Below are 24,180 nucleotides of genomic sequence, written 5' to 3'. Positions count from 1 at the left end.
TAACAACGAGATTTAAATTATTTTTAATTTGAAAACGTTTTATTGGGTAGCAAAATCTGATTCTCAAAAGATTGAAAGTTTGCAGCGGAAATTAGAGGAAATAAAAAGGGAGATGCGGCGAGAACTTAAAGGTACAGTTTGAATTATACTTGCAATTTTTGTAACGTCTAATTAGTAATAAAATTTAGTAATCGTATTTAGCAACGTTTACCTTTTTATGGATTTTAAATCTCTGTTTCCTTTTTAGCAAAAGACGTAAAGCATTTTCAACTAAATCGAGAATTTAACATCTATGTATCAGAGAAATATGGCGAAAAGCAACTACAAGAACAACTACACATGAAACAAGTTGATGGTAATGTTAAATTTTCGCATTATTTACTTTTAAAGGGAATATAACCCCCAAAGTCACCACCAATTGTCGCCAAAAATATGAAAGCCTGAAAGTGAACTTTAGATATGAAAAAAAAAATATTTGCAGGCTTTAAAGATACTATATTGAAACAAAAAGAAGAAACAATGAAACCGAAAGAAAAAATGGAAGAACAGAGAGAGGAAATAAATGAGCTGAAAGAAGATTTGAATTTTATTGTACACGCGAAGAACCAGCGCAAAAAGAAAAGGTGAAATTTTTAGCATCTTCAGTTATTCCAGTCTTAGTTTGGTTCAAATTCCTATTGGTAAACCGGCATTTCAATGGTAAATTTGGCCAAACTAACTTTGAAGAAGTTGCTTAGTGACTATAGGATGAGAGTTTCCATTCTTTCAATCTACCTTTTTCGGGACGGGGTTCTATTTGTATAAGGAAGAAAGGGTTGGCCTTCAATTTCCAAGAAAGAAATCGCTGTTTCGCATTCCTTATACTCCTGAAAAACAATTATGGTAGTGTTGTAAAACTGCTCTATTTCGAAATACGCAGGTGCATTTTGCTAGTTTCTACCGATTTTCGAGGGAAATGGGAATAGAGATGTTATCGTAGTGTCGCCGTCTTTCTAAAGGGCTTTTCACACGAACCATTTTTTAGTTTGAATTGAGTCAACTTGAACTTGTTGGTTCGTGTGACAGAAAATTGGTCGAGTTTGCTAATTAAAATCGTAGCACCAACTACTAGAATTTGATGAGAGGCACCTTATGATGTTTACCCCACTTGATAGGGATTGGTTTCCGAAATCTGATCAGAATAAGAACGAAAATTTATTTTCTCAATTCTGCTCTGAAATAATTGTGACCTAAACCACCTTCACTGAAAAAATACGGTTATTTTCCATGTAGTTTTCAAATTAATTGTAAATACCGATGATTTTAGGCCAAGGCTTGCGAATGGTCAACTGAGCAAACCGCGATCATTTCAAAGTATTAAACCGTACGTGAAGACATGTGTGACAACGCATGATTACTGGCCTTTTAAAAATTGGAAGAATGATTCTTTAATTTTTGATAACCGTGTGAGTTGGGCCATCTAATTGTTTCAACTAGTTCCATGTAAAAAACTGGCTATTGTGAAAGGCCCTTTAGACATGCGTTTTTGTGATATTTTTTCGGAGACCTTCAAATTACCTTCCTGGTTTTCAGTTGAATATTCAAAAATGAACTTATTCTTCCTGGTTTTCAGTTGAATATTCAAAAATGAACTTATTCTTCCTGGTTTTCAGTTGAATATTTAAAAATGAACTTATTCTTCCTGGTTTTCTGTTGAATTTTCAAAAATGAACTTATCTTCCTGGTTTTCAGTTGAATATTCAAAAATTAACTTATTCTTCCTAGTTTTCAGTTGAATATTCAAAAATGAACTTATTCTTCCTGGTTTTCAGTTGAATATTCAAAAATGAACTTATTCTTCCTGATTTTCAGTTGAATATTCAAAAATGAACTTATTCTTCCTGGTTTTCTGTTGAATTTTCAAAAATGAACTTATCTTCCTGGTTTTCAGTTGAATATTCAAAAATGAAGTTATTCTTCCTAGTTTTCAGTTGAATATTCAAAAATGAACTTATTCTTCCTGGTTTTCAGTTTAATATTCAAAAATGTAATTATATAGGCAAAGTAAAATGTATTTTTTTCTCGAAAAATTGGATAATTAATGTTAAAGTTTAAAAATTACATGCTTTTAGAACTTATTATACCCGATCAATCTGAAGCAATTTTTTTCATTCAACCATAAATGATTAAATCGTTATAATTGTTTATTTATCAGAAGTTCATATAATAATACACTTCTGTTTATATATATATACTATAAATAGTGTTGAAACACAAACGGAGACTGCAGTGATTTGGAGGATAGTTTTGCTTCCATTCGAGAAAATTACACGGAAGACAGCGAAAGGATGTTCGAATTTGATTCCGATTAATCGATGTTATAATGTGAATAAAATTTTGTGTTTTGAGCCTAAGGTTTTTGAAGTTTATTGTACTTCCTTTTCGATGGAGCACTCTACCAAGCCTCCAATAGAGTAGTGTCGGTAGAGAGGGGAGTAGACGGTGTATCCCTCCCTATAGGCGCGCTTTTGTAAGAGGGGATACTGTATGCGTCTGGTAGGGGGGATGACACTTAGCTAAGAAATAGAAGGGTATGACGTTTGCATACGTAGAACTGACATTACTCTATAGTCAAATATCAAAAGGGTGGTCAAAACCGTCCCACAGCGCACCGATAGAGGGTGTGTTCCGACGAGAAAGGCTTTTCTCGCGAAAACCTGTAACTACCCCTGCTGTGGACCCCAACCTCCCCCCTTTAATATTGGGATGGGACTTTAGCTATTGCAACAGCACAGTAACATTCCGTAGTAGAGCGGTAAACGGGCGTCGAAAAAAATCTGTTTACGTGCGGTACGACCATCGGGCACAGGCGCATTTAGTGCACTTTGCAAGTTTACATATAAACTTAACGGGTCGAGTCATTCGGAGCAACTTCCAACGGGCGCGTGCACCTTTAATTAAGTGGCCAAATCGTGTAAAACCCAAAATTTTACTTATAATAAATGGTGAGTTTTTATTTTAAAGTCAGAATATTGAAAGCTTGAATTAAATCTGAGGAATGTTATTTTTTATTGTATTATTAACTAGTGTATGATAAAGATTTCTTCCAATTAATGGTTTGACCATGGATGACTTTGTGAAACAGAAATTAAAATCGTGGGGTCTTCAAGTATACTTGGATAATTTTATCTATCATTAAGAGTCTTAACAGTTTCTTAAACCCTCTATCATTAAGAGTCTTAACAGTTTCTTAAACCCTCTATCATTAAGAGTCCTAGAATTTCTTAAACTCTCTATCATTAAGAGTCTTAGAATTTCTTAAACTCTCTATCATTAAGAGTCTTAGAATTTCTTAGAATTTCTTAAACTCTCTATCATTAAGAGTCTTAGAATTTTTTAAACTCTCTATCATTAAGAATTTAAGAACTACACTACAGTCCGACTTTCACTGTTGTTGGTTGTACCTTCCATCAAAATGACTCAAAACTCCGGGTATTAAGAGAAAATGTTGAGAATGCTTCATTGTGTGAGTGAAACTTCGATTTGCATCCAATTCCTATTTTATCTCAGTAATTGGGACATATTGAACCTTCTCAAAATCAACATTCAATCTTGGGTTGTGTCATTGTAAAAACCATAAATTCGAAAATGTCCAACCTCTCGAGCAGATTCTACTACAGTAATTCGCAAATTCACCCTTGCTATTTTTTAGACAATGGAATTGACGAAGAAATCTTCTTCATGCTAACTGCCGAATACGTTAAGGAAATAATAACACCCATTGGACCAAGAATGAAATTTCTGAATTTACATGGAAAGCTCTTGGAAGAAATATCGCAAGGTTAATTTTTTTCGTCAAGTGTTTTGTATTTACAAAAATTATGGGGTTCACATGTTTCAAATGTAAAAAAGAAATTTGAGGCAGTCCAAATGATTTAATTTACCACTTACGAAATTTTCATGCTATGAATGATGGTGTTGGGCTATTTCATTGTGTGGAAGATAATTGTAGTCAATCATACTTTTATTTTCACACTCTAAAACGCCACCTTGCGAAAAGTCATAAGCAAAGCTCGGCTCCTTTTACTGAACCTGCCCCCTGTACTAGTGAAAATATAACGTCAGGGGCTCATATTTCATTAAACACCGTTAACGGGCCCCCTAATGTTAATGAATTAGTACAAAAGGGTGAACCATTAAATTCACTATCATTAGAAACTATTAAAAATATAGCCGTTCAGTTTATCTGCAAACTTAAATCATCATCCTCTATAACAACTACGACCGTTCAAACTGTAATTACGAGCGTCAGGGGTCTCATTGAAGATATTGTAATTTATTTGAAAAATGTTTTAAAAAATTATCTTCAACCATAAATCTATCCCTGCTTCAACCTAGTCAGGCAATATCTATGGAAGGCTTGGCTGATCTATTTAAATTGTTTGATGAAGTATGTAACCCCTTTGAAAATTTTGAAACGGAGTTCAACTCCACTCTAAATAATTGCTTCTTGCTAGCCTTATGCAAGTCATCCTACCTTAAGTTTTCTAGAATGGATATCATTCTCGAACATATTTACGAGGAATTTAAAGAACTAGAAACAACTGGAGTAATAATTGATTGTAATCCGTGTACTAAAATTTATCCATACTTGGCCCAAGTGGCAGGTGATAACTTAGGTATACATTCACTGTTAGGTTTCGTTGAAGGCTTTGCTGCCAATTATCCTTGTCGGTTTTGTAAGATTCATCGAGATCATTTGCGCTCTCAAACCACGTTTGACCGTGAATTGTTGCGAGATAGGGGAAGATGCAGCTATGAACTGCCCCTCAGAAACTGCGATAAAAAGGGATTGTCCTTTAAATAAGCACGCCCACTTTCATGTAACTCCCAATTTCGTGCCCGATATAATGCACGACATCCTAGAAGGAATTGGGCCTTTGGAAATAAAACTAATTTAGGAAAACTCATTTCTGAGATACATTTAACTTTGGACATTCTGAACTCTCGAATATCTAATTTCTCATTTGGTCCAGATTCAAAAAGCAAACCTTCGCCAATTTCAAAAAATATGTTAAAAACCCAGATGGTGCGACAGGGCCGACTGCATCGCAGTTATCGTGTTTATTACGATATTTGCAATTTTTGATTGGGGATTTAGTTCCAGCTGATCATAAATTTTATGAATTGTTGCTTATGCTCCTGGATTGCACGGATATGATATTTTCACCTCTTATATTTGAAGGGCATCTTCGCTTTCTCTCTCAAATTATTTCTGACCACCACGAATACTTTTTGAAGTTATTCCCTGAGCGCTCCATTCATTTCATGCTACAATATACTGAATGCATTAGTAAGATAGGTCCATTAAGTAGAGTTGGAGTGATTCGTTTTGAAGCCAATTATAACTTTTTCAAGATTTATGCTCACATCATCTGTAACTTCAAAAACATAACTAAATCTCTTGCTTACAGACATCAAATGATGTTTGCTTACAATTGCCGAAATAATATGGCGTTTGATGAAAGGGCTACGGAATTCGGAGGTTGCCGTAATGCACTGGTGGTTAGTTTGAATCATAGCAGAGATTTCGCGAAATTGCTTAAAATATCAATATACGACGATGTAGGGTGTTGTAATTGGGTGAAATACCATGGTATTACTTATAAGCCAGGAAATCAAGTGTCAAATGACAACTTGCCTCTTTTTGGAAAGATAGAACACGTCATAATAACAAGACAGCAATCTTTCAAATTTATTATTTCACATCATCAGACACTGACTTTTGAACGCCATTATTATGCCTTTCGAGTATCGCTGGAAAAACCTACTAGGCTTGAGCTAAAGTCGGTTTATGACATAGTTGATTACACCCCATTACAATTATGCAACAGCTTTGACTGTAATGATGACAGTAATTATGTTGTTCCAAAACACAGATTTTTACCTCTCCGAGTGACGTATGTCACGGAGAGGTATTACACCGGCCGTCTCTGTGTGACTGTCTGTCTGTGTGTCTGTGTGTCTGTCACGGCCCACGTGACCGCGTTCGCAGTTTACGTATCGGAGCAAACGTGTTCCCAATTTCCGGACTGCATTGACAGTTCACGGAAATTTGGATTTGTCTCCTCTGGCTATTCTACTTGAGTTCCAACACCACCAGCTTTGGGTTTCGTCCACTCCACATGGACACTAGTCTGTACTTGCTAGCTTCCTAGCACAAACATCTTCTGATCTTCGTCAATTTCAAGGAAAAGTTCAGGATACCTAACATTAGACCTTAAATTAACGGCCTCGTTTAGAAGATACCGAAATTTTTTTTAAATATAATCGATTGTAACATACCTCTAATTAAATTTTCGGGACATTTGGGCCATTAGATCCAAAGATATAGTGCATTAAGTACTTAGTTTAAAATTATGACATTGGAACTAAATTTTTATTAAAATAATTATCCACTATTAAAGCTTGAATCCTTTTTAATATAATAGAAACGATTGTAACACACCTCTCATTAAGATTTCAGGACATTTGGACCAGTAGATCTGACGATATATTCATTCTTAGCACTGAACCCATCATATTGTCTATGAAAATAATTTTTTTTCTAAAAAGCTATCCACTCTAGAAGCTTGAATCCTTTTAAGATTAATAAAACACGTCAAAACACACGTCTCATTGAAATTTCAGGTCATTTCGATCAATAGGACAGAGGATCTGGCCAAAAAACCTTCCTCATCCCATAGAACTTAATGTTAATTTTCGCTAACTTCGAATTTCTCGCCAAGAATCCAAAAGTTGCACTTTTTGGCCGATTGAACGCGCTTCTATAGCGCGAGCAGCTTGCGTCGTGATGTGCGTGATCTAGTGGACTATGCTGAAAGTCAACCTTGAATATATCAATAAATATCGTCGTCTGCAGTAGAGAAATCTAACTTTCCTATTCGCTAGCCATTTGGCCAATAACGGCGTGTGTGCGAGTTTATCACGTGACTTTAAAAAATGGCGCGGCTACTCTCTTCAATTTTTGGGTCAATTAATTGGATTTTAATCGTAATTAGGGAAATTATATTTTTTTTTATCAATCATTTCGATATCTTCTAAACGAGGCCGTTAATTTAAGGTCTAATGTTAGGTATCCTGAACTTTTCCTTTCACCTTGCACCAGCTTCTATGCACCACCATCTGCTGTTCTTCGTCAATTCCACATTGACACCAACTTCTATGCACCACCATCTTCAGGTCTTTGTCCATTCCACATGGACGCCAGTCTGTCCATTCCACATGGACGCCAGTCAGTCCATTCCGGCTTCTTTTCCTTCGTCACCGTTTGGTTTCAAGATATACGCGGCGATCGGCTAGGGTTACGAGAAACGTCTAGCCTCCCAATGGCAGGGCTTCCACCATCGGTTCACGCGAATGCGTTTTTATCTATTATTGGTTTCAAGATATACGCGGCGATCGGCTAGGGTTACGAGAAACGTCTAGCCTCCCAATGGCAGGGCTTCCACCATCGGTTCACGCGAATGCGTTTTTATCTATTATTATAATGGAAACGAATCGTATATATATCCCAAAATTTGAAAAAAGCGGGCAAGAGGGGTACCCTTCACTTTAAACGTCAATATTAGCAAAGTTTCGAAAGATAATAGGAACAACTTTATTTTAAACGATTTAACTATTTTTAAAGTTATTTACTGGCGATTAAAATAATTAATATCATTCATATTTAATTAATTATTTAAGATAAACTTATTTCTATGACACAAGTGAGAGTTTATATAGAACGAGTAATGAAGATTGCATCCGAATCGAAACACTACACGCACATCAAAGTTAATATAAAGCGAGTAGGATGATAAGATCTCTTACAAAACGATAACATTTCCTTTTTGCAGAATATTAAATGGAAATATTTTAAATATTTTTCGGCATTACGATTCTTTAAGTAGTTGTGTAGCTATAAAGCTCCGTTTCATCTTAATATTCCAAGAACATCTTTTGATATTAGCATTTCAAATTTGGTGTTTACTTTTTAATTCAGCTTTACTATATTTATATATATAGTGTAATCGCATTTCTTATATTCATTAGATAATATGGGTGTTAATTCTTCATCTATCCACAAGTGCTGAAACGATTGGGTCTGTGAAATAAGATACCCTAGATTTAAACTAGAAATGACCTTGTTTCGCCTCCTCTTATAGGAGATGTTAACGGTTCAGAGTGAGCCGAAAGTAAAATACACCCTTCAGTGATATATTTTAGGTCCTCATTAGAATTATGGAGGATACAAAGGAAATTGTTAAACGCTTAAGCCTTTGCTAAAGACCTTGGCAATATTTCGCCAATTTGAATTATGTATTTCCGGTTTTTCTCATTGGCTGGTGGACCTGTCTTTAGAAAGTAAATTCGTCTCGGCTCGGAGAGGTTTATTTTGGTTTCCCAACTTGTTTTAATTACTGACATTGTGTATTTCAAAACGAGTTGAAGCTGCTGCTAATTATCGGAGTAGAAATGCCCATAAATTCAAGATGGTTGTCCCCACTTGGCCCTACATGACAGTTAGGCGACACCCTTAATTATAGATCATTTTTATATTTTCGGTTTGAAAATTATATCTTAATGTGGTTTTTAAATATGTGTGGTCCCCAGTTTTATCTTCATTTTTGTTACGCGGATATGACCCTTAAGACCATTATTACATTTTTACTTTCAATAAACCACTTTAATTGGACATACCAAATTTTAAAATGTGTGATTTGTGGTCCCCAGTTTGCTTTACATGTTTGTTACGCGGATGTGACCCTTCAGACCATTATTACATTTTTATATTCAATAAAGCACTTTAATTGGACATACCAAATTTTAACATTTGTATAGTTTAATATTCAATTTTCAAATCTAGTAAAGCAAATGAATCAGTCTTGCGAAGCTTATGGGGTTGTTAATCAACCTCCACTGATCAATTTTAAAAGTTCCCCTAATGCTACAATTGAAAGTACGATAGCAAAATCGAGTAATAAGCTAGTTGAACCTAAGGAAATTATCAACACTGAAAATGAGACTCCAAATTGTTCCATTATTGACCGGAACCCAGTTCAAACCAACTTCGTAAATAATTATGTTGCTGATGAAATGGAGGGGATGGTCACTCCCGTGGTTAAGTGAGCAATTAAATCATTGTTATGATAAAATCATAATTGACCGATCTAAGAGAGGAGTGATCTGCCCCTCGTATGAAATTTGACGCCTGTTGGAATAGCAATTTTTCTACATAGGATTTGAAAGCTGTAGTTCTAAATCATCCTGAAGGCAAGGAATTGGGCGCTAATTTAAGCTCTGGTCCTGTATCTTTGAAGTCGAGACGTTTATAATGTAGGATTTTGGTCTCGCATTTAATTGAGAAATTTGGTCAAAAGTAAGTCAATTTGTATATATATATGAAAACCCATATTTATTTTCGAGATAATTTATATTATTATTAACAATTACAGCCCATCTGTTAACTTGAAAACAGAACTTTCTAAATGTATTGTACAAGAATTCCCCATTTTTCAAGATAAAGATCATTTGGGTCATGTTAGTAAAAAGAAAACAATGTTATAGAGCATAAAAAATATAAATATTTCTAACTGGAACGAAGTATAAGGAAATTATCCTAGTTTGCCCTGTGTGCCTGCTACCTTTGTAGAGACTGCCATCAATATCCAAATCCATAGGCTTGGTAAAGTTTGTCGCTAGTAATCATGAAGCGCAGCCATGAAAAGGTTAAACTATATCATAAAAAATTAGACGTATGGTTCCAACTGGGAATAACCATAATATTTTTTGACCTATAACCTATACAATCTTTAAGCTGTTAACTTTTTTTATTTTACTAAATATTTTTGTTATAAAGCTGTGTTACAATTTTTATATAATAGTTGGTGTGGTATTCAAGGGGACAAAACCGTCCAGCAACATTGTACCTCGAAAAGCGTCTTAGAAACGTTAGAAAAAAGTAAAAAAAAATCAAATTTCCATTGGACAAAGTTGTGACTAGCCATGCTCCTCAGGACTAGTAAAAATATCTGGTATAGATTTTTTTGGTTGTAAGTGATGAGCAAGTCTCAGTATGAACCAAGTGCTACTCGAGCCAATTTATTTTCATATGAGCAGAAATGCCTCCAGCAGAAGAAAAAATTGACATAGAAGTAATGAATGATTGGCTAAAATCCCACACGACTCCATATAGCCAGGTGAAATAATACATGTAATTGACTGCTGCTGGTAGACGGCAATGGATAAAAAGTCATGTGAATGCAAATGTTGAGGACATATTTACTATGTACCCCAGATTCAAAGACATACCCGGGAAGGTGGGTGTTTTTTTTTCACGTCCACCTAATTTATCTGATAATTAATTTTGTACATTGAGCAAGATTTCGCTCTGATGTTTCCCAACCACAGTGACAACTTAATAATAAATTGGGAGAAATACTCTTCAAAAATAAAGCAACAATCTTTAGTGGATGTAAAAGAAAATGTTTTAAGGCAACTGAAGTTTTTGCCAGAATCAGTAGACAACGGTAATTAACAGTTCATATTATGAAAGTCAAAAGTTCTTTGGATTATTTCAAACTATCTAAGTCTTAATAACGATTAGATATATAGTTATTTCCTTTTTCTGCCGGTTTAATAGCTTTCTTACCTTCCAGATATTTTACAACACTCATGTTTTTATGTTCTTCCATATTTGGTACCTAGTTTTACCTTTAAGGTTGGTAAAAAAACTACAAAACCATCAAAAGATGACGTCAAATCGTCGTTTATAGTAAATGTTAAGGTATGTTCAATGTAGTAACGTTTATTTATTTGCATGAGACTATTTTAGTTTTATTATTCCATTTTGAAACCTTTCTAGGATGAGGTTGAATCCATTGAAGAATATGTAAACAAAAATAGAAATGGAGAACCACATGTCGTCACTTTCGGTGACCCCTTTGCCCCTTCGTTGTGTTATGTGGTTGTGGAAAATATCTTTTTTTGCGCGCTTCTCTTTAATTAAGGCTGCTTTAAACTGTTCTATGTATTGGATTTGGGATATCCCCAAAAATGTAATCGTGTGTGGGAGCTAGTACAGGATTCGTTCTATAAAATTTATGGCAAAGAAGAAAAAGAAGTTTGTAACGCCATACGATCTATGAGGCTGACGTTTTTGGACTAAAAACAATTTTTTATTTTCGACTTGAGATATGTAAAACAAGTGTTTCGATAAAACGTTTTTACTAACACCAAAATGTCCAATTTTCACAAATAACAAAATTTTAATTCACGGGGACAAGCCTATCAGTTAAGAGACTTTTTGCAACTGTTAGATCATGTTCAAATGTGGTTATGTAATATTAAACTATTAACATATTTTTCATAGAATTGTATTTATTTTTCATAGAATTGTATTTATTTTTCATAGAATTGTATTTATTTTTCATAGAATTGTATTTATTTTTCATAGAATTGTATTTATTTTTCATAGAATTGTATTTATTTTTCATAGAATTGTATTTATTTTTCATAGAATTGTATTTATTTTTCATAGAATTGTATTTATTTTTCATAGAATTGTATTTATTTTTCATAGAATTGTATTTATTTTTCATAGAATTGTATTTATTTTTCATAGAATTGTATTTATTTTTCATAGAATTGTATTTATTTTTCATAGAATTGTATTTATTTTTCATAGAATTGTATTTATTTTTCATAGAATTGTATTTATTTTTCATAGAATTGTATTTATTTTTCATAGAATTGTATTTATTTTTCATAGAATTGTATTTATTTTTCATAGAATTGTATTTATTTTTAATAGAATTTTATTTATTTTTCATAGAATTGTATTTATTTTTCATAGAATTGTATTTATTTTTCATAGAATTGTATTTATTTTTCATAGAATTGTATTTACTTTCAATCCAATATGCAGTGATTTTTGACATAAACGAGTGGTGTCCTTTCCACCCGATTTACCCCAATATACCTTAATTTTCAACCCAAGTGATTATTTTTCCAACTTATTATGCAGTAATTACCAACCAAAACCAGTGTAATTTTTAACCTATTGTAAGTTAATTTCCACCAAGAGGATAGGTACTTTCAGCCAAATTTAGTGTTTTTTTCAAATAATTATAGAGTTATTTTCAACCCAAGGGAGCGTAGTTCTCAACCCAATTCTGTGTTCTTTTCAACCGAGTATGTAGTAATTACCAACCAAAATCAGTGGATTTTTCAACCCTTGTATAGTAATTTTGAACCAAACTCGGTGTTCTTTTCAACCTTACAGAGTGTAGTTTTCAACTAAAGTGAGTGTAGTTTTCAACTAAAGTGATTGTAGTTTTCAACTAAAGTGAGTGTAGTTTTCAACTAAAGTGAGTGTAGTTTTCAACTAAAGTGAGTGTAGTTTTCAACTAAAGTGAGTGTAGTTTTCAACTAAAGTGAGTGTAGTTTTCAACTAAAGTGAGTGTAGTTTTCAACTAAAGTGAGTGTAGTTTTCAACTAAAGTGAGTGTAGTTTTCAACTAAAGTGATTGTAGTTTTCAACTAAAGTGAGTGTAGTTTTTAACTAAAGTGAGTGTAGTTTTCAACCGAATATGCAGTAATTACCAACCAAACATAGTGTTTTTTTTTTCAACTAATCATGAAGTTATTTTAAACCTAACCAAGTCTAGTTTTCAACCCATTAGAAATTCATTACCAACAGTAATATTTAAACCCAACGAAAGCTGATTACAACCCAAGTTTAAGTTATATCAACAACCCAAGGTTAAAGTTACTCACAGCAGTGCCATCTTAAGGCAAGGGCTATATGGGCTATAGCCCAGGGCCCCGCTTGAATTAGGGCCCCAATGTTCTTGTTGAAGAAGAAGAAAAAATATATAACTATGATGGTCACGCTTCGAAGAACACCAGTAAATGACGGTCCATCACCGGCGGAACTCATGTTGAATCGGACGCTCATCACGAACCTAGACTTAGTCAATCCCCATCACGTGACGCCGACCATCAAATCAAGAAACACACCGGAAAGACAAGAGCGGCAGGTATACATAAGAAACTACGGACGGGGTGATAAATGGATTTTGGGGCAGATATTTCAGCGGCAAGGCAACATGATGTACTAGATAAGGACAACGAATGGAATTACAACTCAACAAAAGAACCAAATACGTTTCACCGACATTAAACCCGTTTCATCGCCTACAGATGAATGCACACAACAGGAGCCGGGAACGCAGAATTCCAATACCAATGACGAAAATATCACAGAGACAATACAGGACCAAATGACCCAAAGCGCCCAAATAGCCATGAGAATACGGACGGCTCACAGGACCAGACAAACACACGCAGCTTAGCAATCAGTGTCCAATCCAACAAGCTCTACAAGGGCAAAATCACAAAGCGAACCAACAAACGTGCCACGTCGGTCAACACGCACCAAGAAACCACCAGATTTCTTAGGATTGTAAACTCAAAAAAAAAGAGGGAGAGATATTGTGTTTTGTAGACCAAATTGTATTTTATCGACAGTAGGCCAAAACATATGTATTATATTTTATTATCGTGTAGGCCTGTTAACCTTTTATCTATCCGTATATAAAGACGGGAGAGCAATAAATGTACGCGCAGTATGTAACGGATGATGCTACCAGTTAATTAAACAAGACGATGCTACCAGTTAATTAAACAAATGCTCTATAACACGTTTGAGTTCCATTATTGAAAGCACGGTATAACCCTTAACAGTTGTGAACAAACTTTTTAACCTACATCTCTACGAACCCCCTATCAAAAGATGTTCATAGCCTACACAGGTACCATGTTGGCTACAACCAACCTTCTCAGATAGATTCGCACATGTGTAAAAGAGAGAAAAGTACACCTAGTCCAAGTCATCGTTCTATTCTGTTAACCAGCGAGACCTGGTTCATTTTCTCACTTGTACTTTTTCTTTTTCATGAAGAGCGATTTTTTATAAGCATGTGATTTCTCGCGCAATTTCTAAACATATTAGGTCTACATAAAATGGCAGGTCGACATAAATTTAAGTATCTACTTGTGAGGAAGAAGCTTTAACGTCAGAAAATTTTGTTATGTTTAAACAGAAATAAAAAGAGTATACCAGTCAAGTGGGGGGAGCAACAGAAAATTTTAAAGCACAGTCTTGGAATTTGGGCCCCAAATTACAACCTCTAATCTGTTTGGTACACATCAACGTCAACGTAAATGTTCAACGTGATTACCATTGTGCTGCAGGCACTCTTCATCTGTCCATGTCTTGCAATAACTTTAACTCATGACGCAGGAAGTCCAAGTAAATGCCTTCAGAGATTTTCTTATCAAGAAAAAGGGTCCGATAATTTGGTTTCCAAGAATGCCCACCCAAAAATGCACGTTATGAAGGTTTAAGGTACCATCCCTAAATAGCCTCGTCAGAGAACAGTACCTTTCTAAAAAATAATGGATCGGCTTCAATTAGTTCACGCAAAGGTTTCGCCACCAACCATTATTACAATGGTTTTTTTACAGTATTTGTGCCTTTTTAACAGGCGTATTGTTACAATTGTAACATTACAGACCTTGTATTTCTAATGGGACCGGCAATACCGCAACACTGAGCCGAAAAACCAGGATGGTAATTGTTTGGACCTATCGGGTCAGGACATTGGAGGACCAAACATACCGTGGTGTCACGTGTCGAACGTTAAAGCGACCTTCACCATTATACACACCATGACCTGCTCAAGTTGGCAATCTTTGAAAACTCAACTTTGAGGAACTTCCGGTCTCTTTAGATATACAGGGTCTTTCAGTGTAGCAGCTAAGTAGTAGAATTACAGTAGTTAGTCTCGTTTTCTAGCAAAATGCCAACCTGTTCAAACCAGGACAAATTGGACAGCACGTTTATTTTGGGTGAATATCGCGGTAACGTTCAACTAAAGGCAGTGCTTTATGCCGAACGGTCTCCACACCGACAGCATTCGGGTGCAAACACCTTCGTGATTTCGGTAGTGCAAGATCGTGAACGTAGAAGAGACTGTATAGTCTGAAATTAGGATAGAGACTTTGACGTCGTAGAAAGTTTTCAAGCCAATCACAAGCTAGTATAGAGCGGTGGAACAAGAAGTTGCACTAAGCCATTCTACTGTTCGTGGCAGTTTACAGGGGCATTACTGCGGCATTATCATACCCCCCTACATCAAGCCTTAACGGACGAGGATTTCCTAAGACGGTAATACCAATAGTCTTACCATGCGTCATGAGTTTACTGCTTGCAAATGTAGTGCAAGACATGGAAGAGTGCCTCAACCTCAATGGTTGACACTTCGAATATTTACGTTGAGCTGTTTACCAAACAGTTTAGAGGTTGCAATTTGAGGCCCAGGTTCTAAGACTAATCATAGGACTGTGCTTTAAAATATTTTGTTGCATTCAGGCATATTCTCCCGTATTCTTTTTGTACCTTGTCGCTCGTTGTCACTTGCATACAATAAAACATGAATTCTAAACCTTTATTTACACCCTGTATAATTTAGTATGACATCACCCGTGGCTGTATTGGCGGTTGTACATAAAGGAAGCTGTTGGTCTGACCTCGACAACACTGTATGTGTATACAGTGTACGAAACAAATATTATTCTTCCATATTTCAAATACCGTCGTTTTTAGCCACATCGTTTGATGTACATCTAACGATGGGGGTATTAGTTTGGCTTGGTCTGAAGAATAAGAAGAAGAAGTATCGCTCGTCTTTTCAAAGGGAGAGTGAAAAGAGGCATTTTTGATTTTCAAAGGGTGACGATTATGATTTCTCTATAACAATGCATTACGAATGCACTATGTACATATGAATGAACGCACTTAGAGTGAAAAGGGATAAATTGTGTTTAGGTGATATTTTTCATTAATTGGTGATTTTAAAGGCGGAAAGGCTGATGATTTATCTACTGTATAACAGTACAATGCGGATGCAGTGTGAAAATATTAATGAACAAACAGTAATATATGTATATCTTTTATGAACACCACAATTTGTCATATTGCCTTACCGTTAATGAGGGATTTCATTCTCTCTTTAAAATTTGTCACACTTTAAGCCATGAATATTCTAAGAATCCGAACAACCTTCTATAGAATAAAAGGTTCGGGGTTTACACAAGGAAAGAGCTCAAGTTGGGTGTTTTACCGAATTCTCTCTCTTTCAAATGCTTCCGGGCATAAGTCCATGTTAAAAATCTAAAAGAGTCTATGTTGAAAACTCATCGAGTGGATAATGACTATAACTATCTGTTTTTTTGCCACATCGTTTGATGTACAAAAAGTTATTGGCAATTTTAAAAGGGATTGGGATTATTTAGTGGTTTCAAGCAATCATTTTAGCACTGTTAAAAGCAACGCGTCGAAGGGCTATTCACTAATGAAGATTTTCTTTCATTGGTGATTTTTATTGATGATTTTAAATGTGATAGGGATTTATTGATGATTAAACATGGATGGGGATTAAGGGTAACTAATACCTATTCCAAAGATTGAATGTTCTCGATAGATGGAGCCTTACAAACCATGGGGCTCTAATTTGGCCGGGGCCATCTTGTTAAACTTCTTTCATAAATAAAGTACAACAGTATATGCTTATGAAAATCAATGTTATTGGATATAAGTTAAATGTAATTAACGATAATTAAGTACTTCTTTAAGCAATTAGAAATAGATCAACTCCAAATCTATGACGGTAAAGCATAAATAAAATTATTCAAATTTTAATTACATTAAGACTGAAGTGACAGATACTATAAAAAACGTCTTGGTTTAGACCAAGGCCGAAAAAACAAACGATATGTGTGAGGTTTGTCATTTGACTGAAGTTCAGATATTGCAATTGTTTTAGTTATTTTTATCCATTTAATCCTTAATCAATATTAAATTCAATCAACTGACTTTACTGTTAATCGATCCATTCCCTCTAAATTAATTTAAAAAATTACATATCTACGCTTTTTCAAGAACAATTACATTTTCCGAAAACATTTTATCATGAAAATTAATTATTTTGAAGGGATTTCGTGTCGACGAATACTAACTTGAAAGCACCTTGACGGTTATAGTTTTAATTATGGCTGGCTTGACAAATTTTGAAGTTTGAACCAAAAAAGTTTAAATCTGTAGTAAGTTTCGGAGAAGACTGATGTTCAAGAAATTATGATAAATAACTTATTTTGCTCAAACTTATTTATAAACTAATGTCGTCCTCATAAGACAAAGCACCAACGTTTATCCTGTGTGGTTTCTTTTAGTAGGTGGCACTCTGTAGCACACGAAAAATATATTATTTTATTTTAATGTATGCGCTTTTGATGTAACTCCCCCTCCCCCATTCCTTCATTTTCCCAATATATACAATTTTACAATCACCAGTGGTTCCTGTGTATGGGTCATCTGAACCGTCGCAACACACTCAGCCAATATTATCATATAGTTCGAAACCTTTTCACATTAGTGAACGGGACATGACTCTCCGGACTTGCCCGCCAACCTTAATAACCTAAAACTATAAAACATTCGTGTACATGAATGATTACGGTTGTGGCTTGACACTCGCTAGCGCCTGAAGGACCGATCACTCAGTGTAATCGGTGTACATTTGTAAGTGAGTGGACCATTTTGGAAATTACACACTGAAAATTAAAACACAGGGGTGATGCCACCATTGAGGTCTTCTCTCTCTCTTGCCTAGAAGCACCGCTATAGGCAGTGAGAGTTGACTAGCCTCTTGCCTTTAGTGAACTTTGGCACAGTCTGGCGGGGACCCTTGGTGTGAGGGAGAATACCCCAATGGTGGCCTCGCCCCTGTGTGTTTTCCGAAATGGTCTTTATGCGTACTAAAATGATTACACGTAATACGTAACCGGTGTACAAGTAGCGCCAACAATGTAGAAAGGTATGGTCACGTTTCAAATGAAGATTGAATTATGACCAAGAAATTCTAAAGCACGGAGAGGGAAATTGCAGTGCAATCTTTTCTTCATAGAGACGACAATAGAAATGTAGAATTTAGATTAACGAAATTAAATGTTTGGCATCCACTATTAAATATTTACATTTTCCTTTTGAATTATGTCTAAGTTCACCTGCTCTTTTTAGAAAGTCAGTAGAATATTTCAAATATTCAATATCACACCTCAACACGTTTTCCCTTCAAAATAATTAATTTCATGATAAAATGATTTCGGAAAATGCAATTGTTCTTGAAAAAGCGTAGATATGTAATTTTTTCAAATAATTTAGAGGGAATGGATCGACTAACAGTAAAATCAGTTGATTGAATTTAATATTGATTAAGGATTAAATGGATGAAAATAACTAAAACAATTGCAATATCTGGAACTTCAGTCAAATCGTTTGTTTTTTCGGCCTTGGTCTAAACCAAGATGTTTTTTATAATGAAAACGGGTCTTTACTCCGTTTGTTTTTATTCGGGAGAGCAAAATTTCTTTAAATGGTCTGATCGACTGAAAAATCAACAAGTTGGGAAACCAAAATAAACCTCTCCGAGTCGAGACGAATTTACTTTCCAAACACAGGTCCACCATGGACGAACTAATACTGAAGGACGGATGGCAGATGGAGAAAGTTGAAAAATACTTGTTGATTCGCCTTCTAGCGGCAGATAGTAGCAAACCGGATTGTGGGGGAATCAACGTTCTAACGAGGGAAGCAGCTAACGTCTTATTTTGTCTAGATGGCGCTAGCGTTTTCCGGGATTTGACTCCGCATTTTCATAACCCCTCCATTTTGGAGCTGTAAGCTTTACATTGGTTGTTTTGTCGCTTAGTAATGGGGGCAGTAATGGGCTGCCATTGGTTTTTCAGTATTACTTCGTCCATGGGTCCACCAGCCAATGAGAAAACCGGAAATACGTAGCTCAAATTGGCGGGATATCGCGAAGACCATTTGTAAAGGATTAATCGTTTAACATTTCCCTGTGTATTCTCATAAGTCTAATGAGGACCTATTATCTATCACTTAAGTGTACATTTAACTTTCGGCTCACTCTGAACCGTTAACACCTCTTGTAAGAGGACACGAAACAAGTTCAATTCTAGTTTAATTCTAGGGTATCTTGTTTCATAGGCTCAATCGCTTCAACACTTACAGAGAGACGAAGTATTGAAATCCTTATTATGTAGTGAAATCAAAAGTTGCGTTTACACTATATATATATGTAGTAAAGCTGAATTAAAAAGTAAACACCAAATTTGAAATGTTAATATCAAAAGATGTTCTTGGAATATTGAGATGAAACAGAGCTTTATAGCTACACAACTACTAAAAGAATCGTAATGCCGAAAATTATTTAAAATATTTCCATTTAATATTCTGCAAAACGGAAATGTTATCGTTTTGTAAGAGATCTTATCATCCTACTCGCTTTATATTAACTTTGATATGCGTGTAGTGTTTCGATTCAGATGCAATCTTCATAACTCGTTCTATATAAACTCTCACTTGTGTCACTTCAAAGAAATAAGTTTATCTTAAATAATTATTTAAATATAAATGATATTAATTATTTTAATCGCCAGTAAATAACTTTAAAAATAGTTAAATCGTTTAAAATAAAGTTGTTCCTATTATCTTTCGAAACTTTCCTAATATTGACGTTTAAAGTGAAGGGTACCCCTCTTGCATGCTTTTTTCAAATTTTGGGGTATATATACGATTCGTTTCCATTATAATAATAGATAAAAACGCATTCGCGTGAACCGATGGTGGAAGCCCTGCCATTGGGAGGCTAGACGTTTCTCGTAACCCTAGCCGATCGCCGCGTATATTTTAAAACCAATAATAGATAAAAACGCATTCGCGTGAACCGATGGTGGAAGCCCTGCCATTAGGAGGCTAGACGTTTCTCGTAACCCTAGCCGATCGCCGCGTATATTTTAAAACCAATAATAGATAAAAACGCATTCGCGTGAACCGATGGTGGAAGCCCTGCCATTGGGAGGCTAGACGTTTCTCGTAACCCTAGCCGATCATCGCGTATATCTTGAAACCAAACGATGACGAAGGAAAAGAAGCCAGAATAGACTGACTGGCGTCCATGTGGAATGGACAAAGACCTGAAGATGGTGGTGCATAGAAGCTGGTGTCAATGTGGAATTAACGAAGAACAGAAGATGCTGGTGCATAGAAGCTGGTGTCAAGGTGAAATTGACGAAGAACAGAAGATGTTTGTGCTTGGAAGCTTGCAAGTACAGGCTTGTGTCCATGTGGGATGGACAAAGACTAGTAGATTGTGGTCCTTAGAAGCCAGTTAGTAAAGACTGGTGTTGGCATATGAATGGCCAAATTTCCGTGAACCGCGAACGCGTTCCGGAAATCGGGTATTTGTTTGCTCCGATTTGTAAACTGCGAACGCGGTCACGTGGGGTGTGACAGACAGACACACCCACACGTCCAGTGTAATACCTCTCCGTGACGTCATCGTCACTCGGAGAGGTAAAAACCATAGTCCCCGTTCGTAACTTCAAAGAATCACTCTGATTAGTAGCAAGTCACCCAATTTTGCTCTAGTCGAATTCAAACTGTTTACTTAATCCAATCAAGTGAATGTCTTTTAATCTTGTCTGTTTTTTTCACTTTACTTAATCTGTTACTTTGTAGTTTAGCATCAATTTTTCTGAGGTCTTGAAACTTTCTTTTCTAATTTTTAACTCTTTTCTTGATATCTAAACCTCGTACTAAGTTAATTTTCTCTATTTTTATTTTGCTAAATAATCTAGCCTCTATTTTTTTCCGTTTTTTTTTTCAAACACTGAATGTGTGTGCAATGTAATACGCTAATTTTCTCCGATATCGATGCTTACGAGTTTTTATAGTTTTATTCTCGTGGAAACCGATCCCTTCAGTCAAGGATTCTGTTTTTATCGTCCTGATTACTCACATCCCCCTAGCAGGGCAGCTAACGATATTTTTACTATAGATATTACTGAATATAATTCTTTAAAATATGAGTATTTGCGACAGCGAGTTACTCCTGATTCGCAAAAATATTTACGTACAAAATATATACGTAATATACAACATACATCAAGTACAATCTGATTACCAAATTCAATTATTTATACACTTATTTATCAATAAACCACACTAAACGACTTTTCTTGATCATCATTCGTTACGCTAACTGATATCGTGACGCATTGTCCCTCGAACGCTATGCAGTCTTGTATGTAAGTGTTATAGAGCAAACTGGAGTTACGAACTTTTGGACTTTGCTCTCTTAAAAGAGTTGGTTTTAGTTTGAGCACGCATGGATTTTATAAGCCTATATTTTCGAAACTTCAAAATATACTTCATCATCGCAAGGGTTAGTGAGTTTCAGACGAGTAAAAACTATGAGTCGCACATTCGAAAGTGAAGCTACAAAGAGAAAGAAGGCGCTTGAAGAGATGGAAAATTTTTCTAAAATAACGAAATTAACTTAATTGTTTTAACAAAATCGGGGACAACATCATCGGATTCTCATTTACGCCAAAAGGATAATATTTCTCAGGATGAGCCAAAAGAGAGTGATAATCAAAGAGAATCAGAATGAATGAATGCTGTCTCGAGACTTTTACAACTGAATATAAATTTTCTATGTTCCTGAAATAATTAGCCCTGGGCCTCATGACGCCTTAAGACGGCCCTGCCTGACGGCGGGCGGTTTTTTCTAACTGTTCCAACTTTCGCGCAGAGAGGAAAAATCACCTAAGTTATTCAGTAAAACTATCACTTGTAAGTTGGGAAATAAGATTGCGTTAAATTCCTTGCTGCGAGTAAGTATGCTTGTAAGGATAGAGATTCTTTGACGGGGAGATCGGGATTACGGGTAATCATCGAGGGTCTACCCACTAAAACCTCATTGGGGTTATCTTAATACCGTTAAACGTAACGCGTGGAGGAACTGCGCATCAAAAAATGGAGAGTTTAAAAGATGGGCGGAAGGCATGCTTCTAGGATACCGATAATCATTTTAGCACTGTTAAAAATAGTTCATTGAGAGGCAATTCACTAATAGTGATTCTCGTTCATTTTGGTGATTTTTATTGATGCTTTTAAAGGGATAGTTATTCATTTGTGGTTTTCCTTCGTGATTTTAGAAGAGATGGCGATTAACGGACGAGTCTGGATTACTTGTAATTGTTGGCGATTTTGAAAGGAATTGTGATTAGGGGGTTACAGGTAATCATATAATACCGAAATGGTAGGGCGTCTAAGAGCTACTTACTAAAAAAACGAGATTTTCATTGGTGGATTGTAATAGAGATGGGTATTCAAAGGGTTGCGTAAACGCTGTGGATTCGTGTGACAGAGTTATATTTTTCACGCATGAAATTTGTTATATAATTACACATTTTGGTTATTACTTCAAAAACATTTCGTGAAATTTATCCGATAGTGTTCGTTTAAATGAGAAATAATAAAGAAAAATAACGAACCTCCAGCATCCCAAGTTTAATTACAGGTAAATTTTGGAATCTTTGAAATAAATTAAAATAGCACTGTTAAATTTTGAAACACTACTTTTGTATAAGCGCACTTTTTTGGATATTTTGCAATTGTTAGAGAATGTGTCGCAAGGTAAAATTTGCTTACACGTCTTTACTGAAAACTCCTCTACCCCTGACTTTAAGTATAATTGCATTGGCTTGAAAACTACCCTTGTACTAATTTCCATGTTCCTTGCCAAGCCCTTTTTGAACCTATCTGCCTTGCAACACTTTGAGAGGGACAGTTTTCCTATCAAATTAAGTGCGTTTGATAAAAGTATACATTTTTTACTACAACGTCAACTCACCCGTAACGAAAATATCTATTTGAACGAAGTGAAACTAGTGAATCCTCCATCACTTATTTTTTCCTTTCAGTTTCAAATTTCTTGGTTTGAGATCCGTTTAGGTTTCCTTATCTAAATAAAAAGTAAAAATAATTGGTTAAAAATATTAATTTATGAGCCTTAACGAAGCTATATCTTATAACTGCCGACACTGTTAATTTTCAAGTTGGAGGTTTCAAATTGAGTTCATTAATCACATTCAGTCAGTGATTAAGAAGGAAATATTTGAGATTTGTGCAGGTAGTGACGGATGTAAATTTGGTTAAGTAAGCCACTTTGGACACGAATTATTCGTGAATAATTCTACGAAACTGGTATTTTCAACCAATATATATATATATTTTGATCAACAGACTTAATTTAAAATCTTACAATAGATTTGGTTTCAGACTATCAATGAGAGCAAATAATTGTTTACTTATATACAAATTTTATTTGCAATTCATTGTTAAATAATAAATATTAAATAAAGGTTGGTATTTTAAAGAAAACTATACTTTTAAAAACTTACGGCTAACTGGTTAGTACTGCAAGTTCTTCAATCTTTCTAACTTTTGCGAAATGTTATGCATTAAATTTTTCAGAGAAGGAGGAACCAAACGCTTCACTAAAAGGTTTAACATTTTCTGGGTATGATCTTGATTTCCACATTCTAATACTGGACATTATTCTCGATTAGGTATTATCAAACATTCTAGCTTTAAGAGTATCCCAGATGTTGGTAAGTATGGCAATGCCGCTTCAACAAAATTTTGAATAAAATCTAGTGTTGCGACGAATGATTTGCTACAGTGTCGAAAGTTTCCCTGGTTAGACTCGTAGATTAGGCCAAATAGAGGTGAGTCAGAATCCGCTGTACTAATCTACCCGTACCAAATATTACGGCTGCTTTTTGCTGTTAAGTAGATTTTTTTAGAATCTGAAATATATTGCAAATAAACTGGAATATTCTCGAATAATACGGGAATAAACCTGAAAAAGGTTCAACTTCAGACAAAATTAAGATGCATTCCAGAGAGCAATGCAGAACATTTTAGACGTTTTGCAGAAAAAATATCTTCCGTTGGAAAACTCAGTACAGCAGTATACAAAATTTAGCTACTCTAGAGTCATAAAATAGCTACCTTACAAAATTTAGCTACTCTAGAGTCATAAAATAGCTACCTTACAGCTAGAAAACAGAGGGGAAATAGTAACTCCTGTAAGAAATCAGGATGTTTTTAGGCTCATTACAGGTATCTTCCAGATATTTTGTATGCATGTTTAACATGCCATGT

The 24,180-nt window shown here is 35.2% G+C and overlaps 2 protein-coding genes across 2 annotated transcripts; both read left to right on the top strand.

The window, feature by feature from the left end:
- Positions 1-2,232: 2,232 nt before the first annotated feature.
- LOC149607123 (uncharacterized) lies at positions 2,233-3,954 on the top strand. The gene is made up of 2 exons (XM_089860184.1): positions 2,233-2,984; positions 3,692-3,954. The coding sequence occupies exons 1-2, from the start codon at positions 2,573-2,575 to the stop codon at positions 3,823-3,825; spliced, it is 546 nt and encodes a 181-aa protein (XP_089716310.1). The 5' UTR covers positions 2,233-2,572; the 3' UTR covers positions 3,826-3,954.
- Positions 3,955-9,154: 5,200 nt separating this feature from the next.
- LOC149607122 (uncharacterized) lies at positions 9,155-11,260 on the top strand. Its single transcript, XM_089860479.1, has 6 exons — positions 9,155-9,400; positions 9,477-9,561; positions 9,906-10,340; positions 10,432-10,550; positions 10,680-10,807; positions 10,886-11,260. Exons 3-6 carry the CDS (start codon positions 10,282-10,284, stop codon positions 11,027-11,029), a joined length of 450 nt encoding a protein of 149 aa, XP_089716605.1. The 5' UTR covers positions 9,155-9,400; positions 9,477-9,561; positions 9,906-10,281; the 3' UTR covers positions 11,030-11,260.
- Positions 11,261-24,180: the final 12,920 nt, after the last annotated feature.

This window comes from Phalangium opilio, unplaced genomic scaffold (genome assembly GCF_054372755.1).
Source record: "Phalangium opilio isolate 3A_F unplaced genomic scaffold, DU_Popi_V2 ptg000352l_1, whole genome shotgun sequence".
NCBI classification, from domain to species: domain Eukaryota; kingdom Metazoa; phylum Arthropoda; class Arachnida; order Opiliones; family Phalangiidae; genus Phalangium; species Phalangium opilio.
Note: the sequence above shows the minus strand (reverse complement) of the source record. Positions and strands in the feature narration are given on the sequence as shown.